The following is a 16,209-nucleotide window of genomic DNA, read 5'->3' as shown; positions in this document are numbered from 1 at the left end:
TGGAGGAAAGCACCAATTAAAGCAAAACAAAGCGACACATCACTCATTGAAAACATTGTACATGTATGTGTACACACCACCCTATGTATGAAATCTTTGGTCTTGCTCTTCACCTCACAAGCCCCCCCCCCGGTCCCCATTTTCGGTTTCACACGATCATTATCTATGGGATTGATCCCCCCATTCAATGGGCGGCAGGGTTCGGATAATCCTGAAATCCCCCCCCCCCCCCCGACACATACAATAGGACACGTACGCACACACAAACGATCATGTCAAGAGTGACTTTACGCAGAGTTCATCAAAATGCCATTGTTGGCATGAAGGTTTCAGAGTTCATCTACAATCCTGGAAGGAGTTAAAAAATGTTTATAGACGTATTGTGCGAGTATCTCAATCACCTGAATGATACAAATTCAGTGAACCGCCACTGCTCTCTGTTCTGAGAGCGTGTGCTCAAGGTTGGAGAAATGACTAGAAGTGGTGTTTGACTCTGTTGCAGGCTTGCTACTAAATCATAGATTCGAAACTGCACCATGTTGTGCCACAATCGCGAGTGTGTTTTTTCTAAAAATTGATAATGAACAAGTCCAGTCATAGCATTGATATGATGTACATATATCTAATGTTTGGTGAGAACCTAAGGGTGAATTGGTGTGACGCACATGCTCTTTGCCAACGTGTCCAGGATAGTTGTTGCGAATAGTTATCTATGCTTTAGCAAGGGCAGAGTATCCACATTCTCTCTACCTTCTGATCAGATCAGCAACATCGAAAATAATAGTATACATAAAATCAACATTCAATGGTGAAAACATTGTTTTGAAGTAAGGGTCGGTAAAGTCTCTATATTCTTCCTCATATCTGGGAAATGATAAATAGGGGCGTTGAGAGAATGTTGACCAAAGAGGGAGAGATAAATCACTCCATGGCCTCAATTGGGGTTGAGTTGCTTTCTCCACTACTTGAATGCCACCAGCCAACCACATGAAAAGCAATGTAGCGAGCAGCAACAAAGAAAGCGACAATCTTCACAGTGCGCTTTATATCCTCCCACGACAGCTTTTTTGGCTTTTCAGCACTTTCCTCTTCTTGTAGGCTGGGCGTAGTATCCGCTTCTGCTGGCTTCTCATCAGAGTTTGTGACCTCATCAAATGCATCGTCTTCCACAGAGCTGTCTCGCAGTGGCGTTGGCGTATTGCGTGTGTCCGTTCCGACTTCTTGCACACCAGATCCACCGCCGGAGAGCTTTCCGTGGCGTTTCCGCAGCTGAGGAACACTCAGAGAGGCAACATTGCTACTGCCTCGCCGGCTTCGTCTCCGCAGCTTGTTCGGGGTGCCGTTCTCGCTGTCCTGGGATGAGCAGCTATCCTCATTCTCCTCCCCTAGTGCAACACGAACCCAGCGGTGGCGTTTGCCGAGGAGCTCCAGCGACTGTCCCCACTTGTTCGCCCGGTCAACTTCCGTACCAGCGGCAAGTAGGACCTCCACGACTGCCCTTCTCCAGTCCTCTTCGCGTTTGTCTTCGGAAGTGAGACCGATGCCAGCGGGCATGTTCATATCGCCGACACTGCTCAGGCGCCGACGATAAGCCGCCTCGTGTACGTGCGGCAGCTCCAAGGCACAGCACACTGCGGCCGTGTTGCCCTCGTTATCCGTAGCGTCCACCTTGGAGCCCAGGCGGAGCAGAGTCTGTACGGCATGGAAGCGGGCCTTCAGTGCGGCGTAGTGCAGTGGCGTGCGTCGCTTGCTATCCTTTCTCTGTAAGTCAGCTCCCAGAGCCACAAGCCTCTCCACAGTGTTCGAGTCGCCTGACCTAGCAGCGAAGTGCAGCGCAGTCATATCCTGGTTGTCCGTCAGGTGAATCCAATCTCCACTATCACTGCTCTCTTCACTGCTTTTTTTAGTAGAGGCCTCCAGAATGGCATCCACTGTCCGTGTGAACCCGTCGCCTCTGCCTCGCAGCGCGATCATCAGTGGCGTGTGTCCATTCGGATCTCTGGTGTGCGGGTCAACTCCACAGTCGAGTAGTGCAGCGATGGCAGTGTGATTGCCATGCATGGCCGCTGAGTTGATGGCGGGAAAGCCAAATCCGTCCACAATGGTCGCGTCGCTGGGGAAGCTCTGCAGCATCTCGTCCAGCTCTTCACGGCTTGCCTCGTTGCTGGCAATTCGCCTGAAAAGCTCACCAGTTTTTTGTCGATCCATGGCGAGGTTTACTTGGAGAGCAACCCTCGAGCTTTCTTCCTTTCTTCGCTTACCGTTCTAATTCAGATGTAAAGATGCAGGCATTCACTGGCAATCCCAGCAGTAGAACGGCTATCAATAGTGTGTTACGGTAGCCCCAGAGAGTCTCGTGGTTCAATAAGCCAAGAAAACACTGCTGACACGCAGCTTCCTTGTTGTGGAAGTGACGCTAGGTACTGATGCCGCCTCAAGACACCGAGGATGTCCGCTGCACTCCCGACCACGAATGAACACATGCGACACCTCGGTACCGCGGTCGAGTGTTGGCACTGGTAGTCGACGCTCCACTACACTACAGTACTAGTATCCAGCAAGCCATACCTTCCTTTGGATCGTAGATTCTACTACTAGTCTTTTCGGCGAAGGATCCTCGGCTGCAAAGTGCAAGAGCGTAAATCTACACTCCTCGTGCGTATACCTGCCTTGGATGTGACCTAGGTGAACCGTGCCTGGTGCTTGACCTTGTGTGACTAGCGCACTTTGCGTTGCAGCTAGCAACGTTTCCACACCGCCGGTCCCCTCACTGCACCGTACACCGTACCGCAAAGTGCATGTCACGCTGCAGTCACGGAAGCTCACGCGATTCAAGCATGCACGGCGCTACACAATCACGACACACAACACAACAACAACAGAGTTTACCAGGGTCTGCAGCATGCCATTACAGCTCGAGGATAGCGCAGAGCAGTTGGTTGGTTTTGTAGGGTAGTCGTCTACGCCTGGAATCCTGCTCTTTGATAAACCGTAGAAAATGGCTCACTGGTTGCCTGTGAATTATGCTAGATAGGAGTATGGCACTGCCGCTTCCATTACGCTTCTGAGTGCACATTGTATTTCTATACACAAGGATTGCGAAATGTGCGGCGTAGCCCGACAGTGCGCGGAGCAAAACCAGTTTTCCCAGGGTCAGACTTGTTGAGGTTGATTAGCAGAATTGAGTACTGGGGGACCTGTAAAATCCATGAACGGTTGAATTGGAGAGTACGAGCGGACTTTTAGTAGTTCGCGGCTATATGGTGCTTGCGTGGGTCAATGCACTGTATTGAAGCAGTAGCAGACCGGCAGGATTCAACGACGTTGCTTGGTTTGCTTTGCTGACCATCATACGATTTAAACAAAATGTGGTTTTACTTGTCGTGAAAGTACTGCAGCAGAATTTTGGCCATGTGCAGTGCCAATAAACTCCAGCCCCCCGTTGCCATGCAACATTCATATTGATGACAATTCTGAAGTATTATCCGCTTCAATGAGAAAACAGTCATGCTCCTTCCCCGGGCACTGCAAATTCACAACTCAGTTCACTGTACATGACAGTTACCTGGTTACTGAGTATTATTATTATTTTACAGTTGAACATCGATTATCCGCACGTCGACTATCCGACCATTCGATTATCCGTAACAGTTTTTTGGGCGCACGTGCCGTAGAGTACGCACTGTGCATGTAGTGAGCCATTCAAAAATACGAAAATTTTGAAAAGTAGCACTCTATTCTATTTACAATGTACATGACCATGTATTTACAGTGTGTTTTCTTATCCGGAACATTTGCCTTATCTGAACACCGCCTGACAGTTGTCTGCCCAGAGGTGGTCGGATAATCGATGTTCAACTGTATCATTATCATCGAACTGAGTTGTGAATTTTCAGTGGCCAGGGAAGGATCCTGTGTGCTCGCCATTTTCCATGGAATTGTGAAGCTGTAGAATGATGCCTCAATGCTATTACAATGTCATGATTGTTATGCGCTCTCCAGTGTTAGATTTAGGCACTTTTTGACTTTTGGGGGAGTTGTGGCGTCATTGTGGGAGTTTGCTCTGCTGCACTTGGCCCGGCCGCGGAGCTATTCGCTATGAAACGAGGGTCGGATTCCAGTGGGCCCCAACTGCGGTAGGAATTATAATTATGATTCCTAGTATAATGGCCGCTCTAGCTCAAAATCAAGGTAACAATCCGAAACTGTTCTGCCGTCTACATGTCATGTACAAGGTAGGTGTGTGTTCGTCAACAAGTGAGCCATCCGGGCGAATCTGGCTTCTGGGTCGTTCTGGCGCATGTGGGTGTACATGTATGTACATTGTACGTACATGTATGTACATATGATATAATCCAAAAACTGGTAAACCAGTATTAGATTAATCTTGTTGTAGTTCACGCAATTGTTAGATTGACAGCCTGAAACAAGGAGGAGGACACTGTGTTCGAAAACAGTGACCTTACTACAACCTTCCGCGGTTGGCAGAGCCCCGGTCCCAGCGGACCATTTGAACCATAATTATGGGTATCGCACCCTGGTCTGACCCTCGTTATGCTAGGGGGTTAGGAGACTACTCCTGATGTCGTCTTGTTGTCTTCGCTCTTTTTCGGCCAAAAGTTGGAAAGAAAAAAAAGTTTTGTTTTTATACAAGTTAAAAAGAGCGAAGATAACAAGACGACATCAGGAGTAGTCTCCTAACCCCCAAGCATAACGATGGTCAGAAGTTCCGGGTGCGATACCCATATGGTTTAAATGGTCCGCAGGGACCGGGGCTCTGCCCACTGCGGAAGGTTGTAGTAAGGTCACTGTTTTCGAACACAGTGTCCTCCTCCTTGTTTCATGCTGTCAATCTAACAAATGTATGTACATGTACATGTACATGTATTTTGTTGTCATTGTATATGCGTGCATTGTACATGCATACAGCACGAACCTATTCACCTGCACTTTACTGTAATCAATAGTAATGCTGGAGATTTCGAAGCAACGAGTTTTTTGGTTTTGATCTCGGGCGAAACCTGTGATCGTCAAAGACGATCACACACTCGACTTCAAAGATGACAGTCCTGGCGAGCGGTCCTTAGGATCCTTACTGTCTATCACAGATGGTTCGTTGCACAAAACGTTGCCACTGAAGCTCAGGCTGGACAGATATCACTAAGTCTTAGGATTCGTCACATGCGCTAAGTGGTATGGACTCGAGGATAGTTTATATTGCTTGGCACGTAGCACTTCGCCTAGGGTTTATCATTATAACACCGCAACTGGGCAAATCGTTTCACAATACTAGCAGTACTCAGTAGTCACCGTACTAGTACTAGGAGTAGTGAGTAGGCCATACAGCGTAGGAATTCATGTTTTGTACGGCGCTCCCCCTGGAGGTATCCAATAATAATAATTATTATTATTGTGCGTGATCAGCTAATGCATCAGCAGCGTTGGCAATGCCATAGACATGCACATGTACATGTATGGACATGCATAATTGGACGTGCACGTGTGTGCACATGCATAATTGGACATGCATGATTGGACATGCATAATTGGACATGCATGATTGGACATGCATAATTGGACATGCATAATTGTGGTAGAATGACAGTTCTGGTCAGAGAAATCCAACCGTACATGTATGACTTATATCTTTTTTACTCATAATAGCGCCGAGGGCTACACCGTTCTAGCATAGGCCTAGCCTCCCCTCTAGCTCTACTCACTTGAGCGCGGCGCTACTCATGTGGTCGGACTTCTCTGGCCAGAGATGTACATCATGTGTACGATTGTTTAGATGTGTCATACACAGGCATAGTTAAGGGGACCCACAGTGCTGTAGAACAACTCAACCATGTTGTCACAGGCATACATGTACGTATACTAGTAATTATTATTATCATTAGAGGACTCCCAGTGCTGTAAAATTAAAAATTAAAAAAGTAAATTATCGTGTCCGTTCCCGAAGGGAACTCACGACGGCCGCTAACACCCGGTGCTGTAGTCTAGAACAACTCAACCATGTTATCTAATACAACTCAACCTACATGTACAATGTACATCCGCAGATCCCCCATCAATTTGCCTCGCATTGTCTTCGGCGGCACTCCTGTCCTTGAGGAGAAGGCTCTCTCTTTACTTGGAGTGACCTTTGACTCGAAGCTGTCATTCAGCACTCATCTCCGGAAGGTTGCCACTCGAGCCAAACAACGCCTGGGCTTCCTGCGCCGTGCAGCGCACATTCTCTCTCCAGCCGGCCGCACCACAGTATACAAGGCATTTGTTCGACCAGTTATGGAGTATGCCCCCCTCGTCTGGATAGGTGCTCCGCCCAGCTACCTGCAACGCCTGGATCATATCCAACGCTGTGCTCAGCGAATCATCGGTCCAGGTGCACTATTACCTAGCCTGGCCATCCGTCGTACTGTTGCCTCGCTTGCCTGCCTATACAAGCTGCATTACCTGCCTGGCCCTACACAGCTGCTCTCTGTTTTGCCACCGCGCCATTTCCCCTCATCCAGCCCCAGAACTCGCAGCGAGCATGGTAACGTCATTGGCCATGACCACCGGCTCCAACACCAGCTGCTTGCATCTGTCCCGCTGGCATTAAAGCGCTCGTTCCCACACTGCAGTATTAATGACTGGAACTCCCTCCCCGCCGCTCTTCTGTCCCAGCCTCCCCACAGCAAGGGAATGCAAGCATTCAAAACTAATGTTTATCGCCATCTGCGAAGCACAAACTGGCTCTGGGCAGTCGACTCGCTATGATGATGCTCTCGTCGTTCTCCTCTATCCCTATCTATGCACCACAACTGGCTCAGACAACCGACTCGCCATGATCAGCCATGATGATGCTCCTCTCAGTAACAGCCCTTGTAATTTGTTAATAGTCTCACAGTTTCTCCCGCACACTCGCTGATGTTAACCCTTCCTTTCTTTTCATTTTGCTGACTCGTACAGCTCTATCTTTTGTTTTTGGTGCGTGTTTTTGGCCTTGATGCGGAGACCTCAGGTCGGCAGAGCCATCAATGCCCCACCATCACTGCTGCGCCTCGGTGCAGCCCCTGCTCAATAGTTGTCACGTTCGTCCTAGTCTCAGTATCATTGTCTTTCTTTATTATTTTCGAGCTGGGAGTGTGAACATAGTAAAAAATAAAAATAAAAAAAATAAATTAAAAAAAATAAAAAACATCCTCAACCTACAGTGTTGGCAACTGAAATCCGACCCCCTACCGTCTCGTACGAATCGCTAACGCGGCTAGCGGACCGCTAGGGGGTCGGATTTCAGTTGCCAGCACTGTACATTGTACATGCACTTTTTTTCACCGACATTCATGTAGACCTACATGTACATGTACATGTACGTACATGTACATGTACATGTACATGTACATGTACGTACATGTACATGTGCATGCATAATGCAGGCCCACTGACACCAGCCCTAGGCAGATAATGCTGGAGGAATTGGCAGATTCCGCTCGAAAACCAGTGAAATTGGCAGAACCATACAAACGTTTTGACTAGGCACTTTTTGAATTCGGCTTCATATCTTTATCCACATACCAAAATCCATGAAACAAATACCAAAACATGACATACAAATTTTGCCAATTTCCTGCCGGCATTATCCGCCATGGGCTATTAGACACTGCAGATGTACATTTTTTTTTTTTTTAATGTTTATTTGAATTCGGATAGCTCAACAGTACAGAAGTACAACTACAAAGAGTACCGAATAGAAGGCCCCGAGAACGGGAAACCAAAAAAAAACAACAAAAAAAAAGTACATATACTTTAGTAATTATTGATACATGTTTTAAAATTAATATTGTTTTGTTTAAAGCACACGGTCCTACTGATGATGTGGGGTAACAGTAAACTGGGACAGACGACTAGGACAAACAGACCAAAGAGGTAGGGCATGCAAAAGCAAGGTTCAGGTGAGGCGAGTCCAGCGAGTCCGACCAGAGGTCTGGGAGTCAGCAGTGGATGCGCGCACCAGGAAGGGTGTAGATAGTCTAATGAACCCTCTACGGGGAAACTCTGAGTTCCTTGTACAGTAGCGACAAGTATAACTGCTCGTCCTCTACAGGATTGTTGTGCTCAGTGCCACATCCAGCATTGGGATGTTTGTGCAGCGTACGATCGCAGACTTCATTTTATACGATTCAAATGCACCCAGTTCGAGCTCATGACAATTTTGCCGAGCTATCAAGTCCCTGCGGGAGTTAAGGTGCATTGGAATTGGTAAACAATGTTGTTGAGTGATACACGCTTAACCTCCAGCCACCATGTACATGTACATGGTGCATGGGCTATTGTGAAGTTCCTCTGCATGTAAGGAACAGGGCATAGCACAGGTGGCGGCTAGCGGAAAATCTGGGCGCATATCCGCAACTTCTGTGGCGGGGGGGGGGGGGGATTTCTGGCGACTGTGCTTCCTTCCTACATGTATGACCGTGGTCCAGAGGGTAGTTGGAGACCCAAGTGCTTTACAACGAGCGCCGCAGACTAGCGACAGTCAATATCAGCGCCATTAACTGGACACTTTGCCGGTGACTCACTCTAGCCCCGAACACATGCAGACCACAGCGATACGACTGCAGGAACAGCAACAGATAGCTATGGTCGGCAGCGGAGAGGAGCCGCGCCAGGTGGATGTTGGCTTGAAGGTTCGCCCGGAGTCGCTCGATGGCATTGGTGACACGACTAGCACAGTACATTGGAACGAAGAACGTGGCGACTATTCCCAGGAGCATCAACAGGACGAACGCGCTGTCACCACCTTCTGCTTGCTTGTCGCCCGACAGCAGGTACATAATCTGCCCGGCCACATCAATCAGCATGCCCAATACACACAGGACAGTGTTTCCAACCAGCCATCGCATTGGTGCCTTCATGCTCACCTCCACGTAGCGCTGCAAGGTCAGCATATGCTCTATAATGGCTCTCGGATTTGTGATGGCGGTCTGGCAACAGCATCCAGAAGCATCGCCTCCGTTTTCCACGGCTGCTGCCTTAAGCGCAATGCCGTGCATCAGCTTCTGTTGATTGGAGTGAATGACGAAGACGGTATCGTCACACAGCACGGTGAACAAACTGACTCCAGACACACCAGCGAAGAGAAGCCACACCTGATACGTGTGGAACAGGATATTCCAGAAACTGCCCGGCGGAAAGTACGTGCTAGTCAAGTACAGGCGACAGGTGTAGTCCCAAGCAAGTGCAGCAGAGAAAATGATGGAGGACAATGCTATGGCGTCGGGCAAGAAGGAGTGCACTCGACCTCCGAATGTTGACCTATAGAGCCTGCTTTCTACATTGCAGCCACCAGCATTTAGACGCAGTGAAGATGCGCAGAAACTGCTTCGAAAAGGGCTATAGTTATACCTGACATGATGAGCGTAGATCACGGAGCACAGGAAACTCCAGAGATACGCCAATTCAGCGCAGCCCTTGGCCAGCCAGAGCAGGATGTATGCTGTCGTCGTCTTTGTCCACTGCTTGTCTTGCGCGTTGTATAACGTTTGGGCGCAGGACCAAACGGCTACGTAAATCCACCCAGCGAATCCGAACAGCATAAGGACAAGCAGGAAAATGCTCAACGGGAATATGCTTCTGAACTTTATTCCTGTTCCTGCAGCCAAGGCAAAGCAATAGCGAACGCAATGGTGAGACTTCGGACTTGGTACAAAACTCAGCACTCTTCGATAATCGTACGCTTCAACTAAGCTAGGTGTCGCCTCGTCTTCTTCATGTTCACCGTCCTTGTACAGGGCAGGGGCCGTTAGCTCCAGCGGCATGACTGCGCCATTCACCTGATAACTGGCGATGTTGAGATGGTTGTCTGGCCGCTCGGGAGAACTGTCCATCTCGTGTAAGGTACGGGCGGTGATGGAGGCGCAATGATCCGCCGGAGATGATTTTCCTAGATTCACGGCATAATTATACTCGTTAGAGCACTGCTCTCATGTTCACTCGACTACACTACGTGGCAAATTATATAGCAATGAGAGAAGGGAATTACAGCCTGTGACTCGTGGAACACAGGTGCTTCCCTTACACAAGCCTTTCCAGGACTGTCTTAGGAGGCGCGGGGAGATTTTCAGACAGGACTCACACACATCAGAATAGAATCAAGAGCAAGCAGGACATTTCCTGCATGCAGTACATGGTATGAAGCATTGATGTACAGTCTATTTATACGAGGCGTGCTTCCCCAATCCACTGCGCAGTTTATTGCGCATCACGATCGACAAACTAAGTACCAGTCTTGTCTTTGCAGAGTCCGCGGCCATCGGGGCCGTGGTATCCGGTATCAGAATGCTTTGTCACTTTTTCGCTTCAAGTAGCCTTCGTGCTTGTTCTTTTCAGATTAGGTTTTGCAGTTATCCTTCTCCCTTTTGGACATCTGTGCCGCGCCCAAGTGCTGGAGGTGTGTGCTGGGAGGAGGAATGGCTTCAGTTATTCCCCTGCACTTCGTCAAGACGTTGGGCACCAAGGACAAGCTAGCAATGGTTGGAAAAAATGTCGCTCGTTGACAATACTGATGTTTGGGAAAGTAGTCGAGTTGTCAAGTAGCCTCTTCATCCACGGAGGTACGAGTTCTCAAGTGACTACATAGTCGTCAGGACCTGAGAGAAATGTATCCCACCCGTGTCCAGTGATTGCTTTGTAGTTTGCAGAACTGTTTTAGCTCGTAGCAGCCAGGCAGCGAATTTTTTTCCAAGTCTGTCCAAGTAATAAAAAATTGATTCCACTATTGTTTTCGCATCGTCCTGATATGACTGAGAGTTCTGTAGCGTTGGCAAACAGTACCGAGACGTATCGTCTAAATAATAATAATAATTCGCGGGATTCGCATTGGCATCGCTTGAATGTTCAGAAACACACACACTACGTATCCTCTGCCAGGAGAAATGCAGTCAAACCTCTTTAGGACGAACACCAAGGGACCGATGGTATTTGTTCGTAATAACGGGAGTTCTTCTTATCCATATTTTATACCCAGTGAATACACAGTGATTTATCCAATAGAGCTATGAACACTAGTTGTTCTAAAGCGAAAGTTTGTCTTATCAGTGTTCTTCTTAACGAGGTTTCACTGTAGGTATGACATGAGTGCAGCTAGCTATACCATAGGTAAGAGTGAATACTACAATAGTGTGACTTGTTGGGCGTATATGTACTGCAAGTGATACTCCTGCACTGCTTGATGAGTGTAGGTCTGTGAGGATGCACTTGAATCACTTGAGAATATTGCAACAAATTACCATACCTTCAAGTGTTTCTAGTCAAGGCTGTACTGTAGTTACGTACATGTACAAGTAGCTGGACCAGCACTGCAACGGCTAGCAGTGTCTGATGTCAAGACTGCTGGCTTGTCCATTGGGCTACAGGGCATTTGGAAACTTTGTTTCTAAAGGGGAGGTACAAATGTGCATGCAGTGCATCAGTGCCATAATTATATCAGTGCATGCAGTCAATCTTGGCAAGAATGTTGTCAGTAGCTCCATAATTTAAATTATGTTCTTCTCCTAAGATTCAAGCAGCATTGAGTCAACGTCTATTCCCCATTTTTTGATATGCAATGAATGAGTTCATGCAGTGTGCTGCAAAGGGATTGATCCCCCACTCGTATGTTGAACTAATTTTGCTAAACCACATGTATAATGTGAGTTGTCAAAACTAGCTAAATATAAAATTAATGATATGCACATGTACATGTACATGTACATGTATGTGTTACTGCAGCTCACAGTAAAGTGTGATCCTCAGCTGCAAGTTCTTCATTTATGAACGTTGGACACGAATAAATGGCGTAATCATGTGACAGGCACAATCATGTTCATTGCATATTCACGTGGTCTGCTTAGAATCTATGCTATTCACTTGAGCAGTGTGAGTTCAGTTTCAGTTCAGTTCAGATACAGCCAATTGCACCAGGACAAAGACAAAAAAGCGAATAAACCCTGCCCTTACGTGATGAAACAGTTTTCACTTTTGAATAGTGACGGAACATTTTTGATGTTGATACAATCATGTCATGTCTCTTTTTGAGCTTGTCCTGACAGTATTTTTGTGACAGTTCGAGCGTTCTTCATCTTTCTTTTGAAATGCTGTTTAGGAATCATGTTCAAAATTCAAAAAGGAGGAGCTGGCTAGTCTCAACATCATGGGTCACACCTGAGAACAATACTGCTTATGGGCTTAGAATTGATTTCCTTAGATTTCGTATTCTAACAAACCCGTCAAACGTGCCTGTAAAACTTAGCTGGCCATACTTCTGACTTTCTTTATTTTATTTCATTTTTTACTAGAGCCACGTAAACCCGTCATGTGTGAGCCATGAATAAGGGGAGTGGTGGCGTGACTGAAAGGATTCCCAAAGTGACAGCCATGCAGGACAGTCGTGGTTGCTTTCATGGAGATTTTCAAGAAGCCACAGCAAACCAGTAGGCTGGTGATGTGCTAACATGCCCTAATTCCCTTCGCGATCATGCTTTTGCCGAGAGCGGCAATGCTTGGTTAACTACAAAAACACATGCTCAAAAGCTTTTGTAGTGCACCCAGATAAAAGCATTCTGCTTTCATCATTTCAAACTTAGGCATTCGTGTTCAAATGGCTACATCAGAGGTGGAAATCGACACGTACATGTACAACTTCAATACATTTTTATTGATCCAAAACCACGAGTCCATTAGTAGGCATTATCTTTCCAATGCAAAAAGTGAAATGGGACAAAAACCACGTACCATTACGTAATGCACAACTACGAGTCGTAGAGTTTCTTATCAGGTTCTCACATTATAACCACCCGTGAATTGCCACAGAGATGCAGTTCAACAGGGACTGCATTTAGAATTTCACGTTTCGCGTGACGCGGAGTCAGAATTGTCTACGTCCCTGGGAAGGCTAACAACCAGACGATCCTTTTAAGTTTCTAAAACACCTCAAACGCAGTTGATGCCTTCTGCGACAAAAGGAAGCGGTACCTGTGTCAGCTCAGAGACGTTCGCGATGGTACATGTACCAGCAAATGTGTTGCCTACTTCAGTGCCCGCGTCAAGTACAGCTGTATGCGACCAAGACATGTATTGTACCTATCTTGGGAGCTGAGCTGACACAGGTACTGCTCGATTTCTTTTGTCGCAGAAGGCATCGACTGCGTTTGAGACTTTTTAGAAACCTAAATGGATCGTTCGTTTGAAAGCCTTCCCAGGGACGTAGACAATTCTGACTCCGCGTAACGCGAAACGTGACATTAGGTAGGTACGTTTCGTGCACAGAAGGAAACAGGCAGCGGAGTAGAGTGCAAGGATATGTTGCACAGTTTAAAAAATGATTTTAATTTGAATTCAACTTGTACAGCAGGCTTCCCCTGCTCACAAACGGACGAATACACGTAACTAATTTTGCTTTCCAGTGCTCACACTGTGCCGCACAGTCCGGGTACAGCCTAGATAATTGTTGTCTGATTACCGTGTGTTTTATCTGTGTAACTGACAATGTAAAGCAGATGTAGATCAATGCTGTGGTGAGTTTGAATTTCAGGGGAATATGGCTAACGTCAGGCGTTCAACGTGTCTGTCGCAAAGGGACTTCTTGACGAAAGCACCCCCAGCAGTTTTTCAGGTGCAGCTAGTGCAATATGAAACGGCAACTTTTACTTTACATTTTCATGACGCCAATGCGAATAAAAATGGTGATGGAAATCAAGCGCAACCTGTCTCAGCGTCTGACTGCAGCATACACCCACAACAAGGACTGTCTCAACATGGCATGGGAGGTTGCTGAAATTTTTTTAGAACAACGGTCACAACTGACCCCGCCACATTTCTGTGCACGATCGGCGAGGGTAATGAAGCTTCACAGGTGCGAAGAAAACATTTCCTTCCAACTATTTACCGGCATATGTCGACTTTGAGCTGGAGTGTCCAAATGGTATACATGTACTAGCAGTGTGAGACACGTACAAGTTGCGGGAAGTGTGGGCACTAAAAATAATACTGACGTCTAGGTATTATCAATTTTATAAGTAATGGTGATTAGTGGTAAAGTTCATACGCACGTCCAAGCATGCAAAACAAAATCAGTCAAAGAGGACACCTACTCCAACCAAAGCTGTTGTCTTTTGTTGAGGAAACGGAGTAGGAGATTGGGCTTCCATTTGTTTTCTTTTGTCAAATGCCGTCAAGCTTCCGTGTATTTAGCGTATGGACAGGATATGAAGGATTGAATATTAATCATACAAAAGTAGAACTGCCGGTTGATGGGTGTCCACTGCAGGATATCGGTGCTTATTAGCCCGTGTTCTTATGCTGAAAAGGACTACCCTCACAGTGAGCGCACCACGCTAACCGCGGTAAATACAAGTGCAAGAAACTGTATGCTTCGCCGATTGGTCACCTTGGCACCGAAAACGTGCAGTCCGCAGCGAAAGGACTGCAGAAATGTCAGCAGACAGGTGTATTCAGTTGTGGATAAGCTGCGGGCGAGCTGAATGTTCGCCTGAAGGTCTCCTCTGAGCTGTTCCATTGTGCTGGTAACGCGACTGGCTGAATACATCGGAGCAAAGAAAGTAGTCATGATGCCCAGGAGTATCAACGCGACAAATACGTGGTCTCCCCCTTCCAATTCCTTTTCGCCCGCCAGCACATAGAGAATCTGACCAGCGACGTAAAAGAGCATTGTCAGAACGCACAGAACAACATTTCCAGCGAACCAACGTAGGGGCAGACACATGGAAAATTCAATGCATTGCTGCAGAACCATCAAACTCTCGATCATGACTCTCGGAGCGATGCGGTTCTGGCACGGACTGGAGACTCCTTCCTCTGTGCGGACAGAAGATGCAGTCTGTGCAATTCTATGCATCAGCCTTTTTGAATTGCTTCGTATGACGATCACAGTGTCCTCGCATAGTGCGGCGAAAACGGCAAACGCAGCCACGGAGGCAAAGACCAGCCAGACCTGCTGCGTGTAGAATACAACCATCCAAACAGTTGACATCTTGCCGGGCGGAAAGTGGGTGATAGTCAGGTGATGTCGCTCTATGTAGTCCCATGCTAGCGCTACGCTGAAAAACACGGACAATAGTGCTAGAGCGTCGGGCCACAACGCATGTAGACGAGCTCGCAGCCGACGTTGCTGACGGTGCGGTCTGATTGCACAGTCTATAGCAGTTAGGCGAGCTGAGGAGGTGGTGAATGTGTTGGAAAATGGGTCATAGTTGAACCCACGATGGTGTATGTAGATCACAGCACACACTGTCGCCCAGACGTAAGCCAATTCGGCACATCCCTTCGCCACCCACAGAAGCAGGTATGCCAGGGTCGACCTTAACCAGTGCTTTCCTTGCCTCTGCGACCAGACCTGGCTACAAGACCAAGCAGCTACGTGAATCCAAACTGCCAGTCCGAACACCATGAACAGAAGAATCAGCAGGCTCAACGGGTACGCACGACCTCTCCTCAAGCCCGCTCCGAGGGCCAGGGCGAAGCAGTAGCGCACACAACGATGAGATTGTGGTGAAGGTGCACAAGCTAGCACGCTGCGAAGATCGCTGGTTTCAAAGGCCTGCAGTTTCGACCCATCGACATCGCTCAGTCGATGTGCAGCCTCTACGTCACCGTCGCTGGGCTGCACAACCAACTCCACGGTTGCTGCGACTTTGGTCGTCATCAGATAGCTTCGCCCTAGACTAGATGAGCTGCTTTGCTGTCTGGGAAGAGATTTGCTGTTCATCACAGTACGTGAAGCGTGGTACTCGATCTCCGGACCAGCTAACTGTGTCAATCCTTTTAGATCTCGATGGCAGCAGCGTGATAAACGAAACAAATCTAGTGGAAAGTTGGACGAGATTCACCTGTTCTCCAGACACAATCATTAGTGATTCCAGTGTCAAGTCAGCCACTTTCTTTACCAATTACCGCTGATGTCGTAACATCTTAGTTCAATCTAGTTTCGAAGAGTCTAGGATAGTCTTTTTCATTATTTTCATGTGAAGTCTACTGTCGGTAGTCTAGTCATCTAGCTGGTATTTTATACGTGTATCACGCCCAATACTACAGCTTTTGTGCCCACAGAGAGCCTCGTTCTTAGAAAAGATATTGATGGGTGAGTTCCCTCGTGGATCCTACCGAACTTTGTGAATTTGCCCACCGAACCCCGTCCAGGAAGTAAGGTATGGATGGAAGGTCGGATTCTAC

At 47.4% G+C, this 16,209-nt stretch overlaps 1 protein-coding gene across 1 annotated transcript; it reads right to left on the bottom strand.

The window, feature by feature from the left end:
• Positions 1–282: 282 nt before the first annotated feature.
• On the bottom strand, positions 283–2,610 carry LOC135819740 (serine/threonine-protein phosphatase 6 regulatory ankyrin repeat subunit C-like). Its single transcript, XM_065332999.1, has one exon. It carries the CDS (start codon positions 2,206–2,208, stop codon positions 922–924), a length of 1,287 nt encoding a protein of 428 aa, XP_065189071.1. The 5' UTR covers positions 2,209–2,610; the 3' UTR covers positions 283–921.
• Positions 2,611–16,209: the final 13,599 nt, after the last annotated feature.

The sequence above is a fragment of the Sycon ciliatum genome, chromosome 6, assembly GCF_964019385.1.
Source record: "Sycon ciliatum chromosome 6, ocSycCili1.1, whole genome shotgun sequence".
Lineage (NCBI taxonomy): Eukaryota > Metazoa > Porifera > Calcarea > Leucosolenida > Sycettidae > Sycon > Sycon ciliatum.
The sequence above is the reverse complement of the archived record's forward strand: the minus strand, read 5'-3'. Positions and strand labels throughout refer to the sequence as shown.

What these genes read in the sequence shown, in the direction of transcription:
- LOC135819740 (XM_065332999.1), bottom strand. Translation starts at nt 2,208, where the DNA reads ATGGATCGACAAAAAACTGGTGAGCTTTTCAGGCGAATTGCCAGCAAC.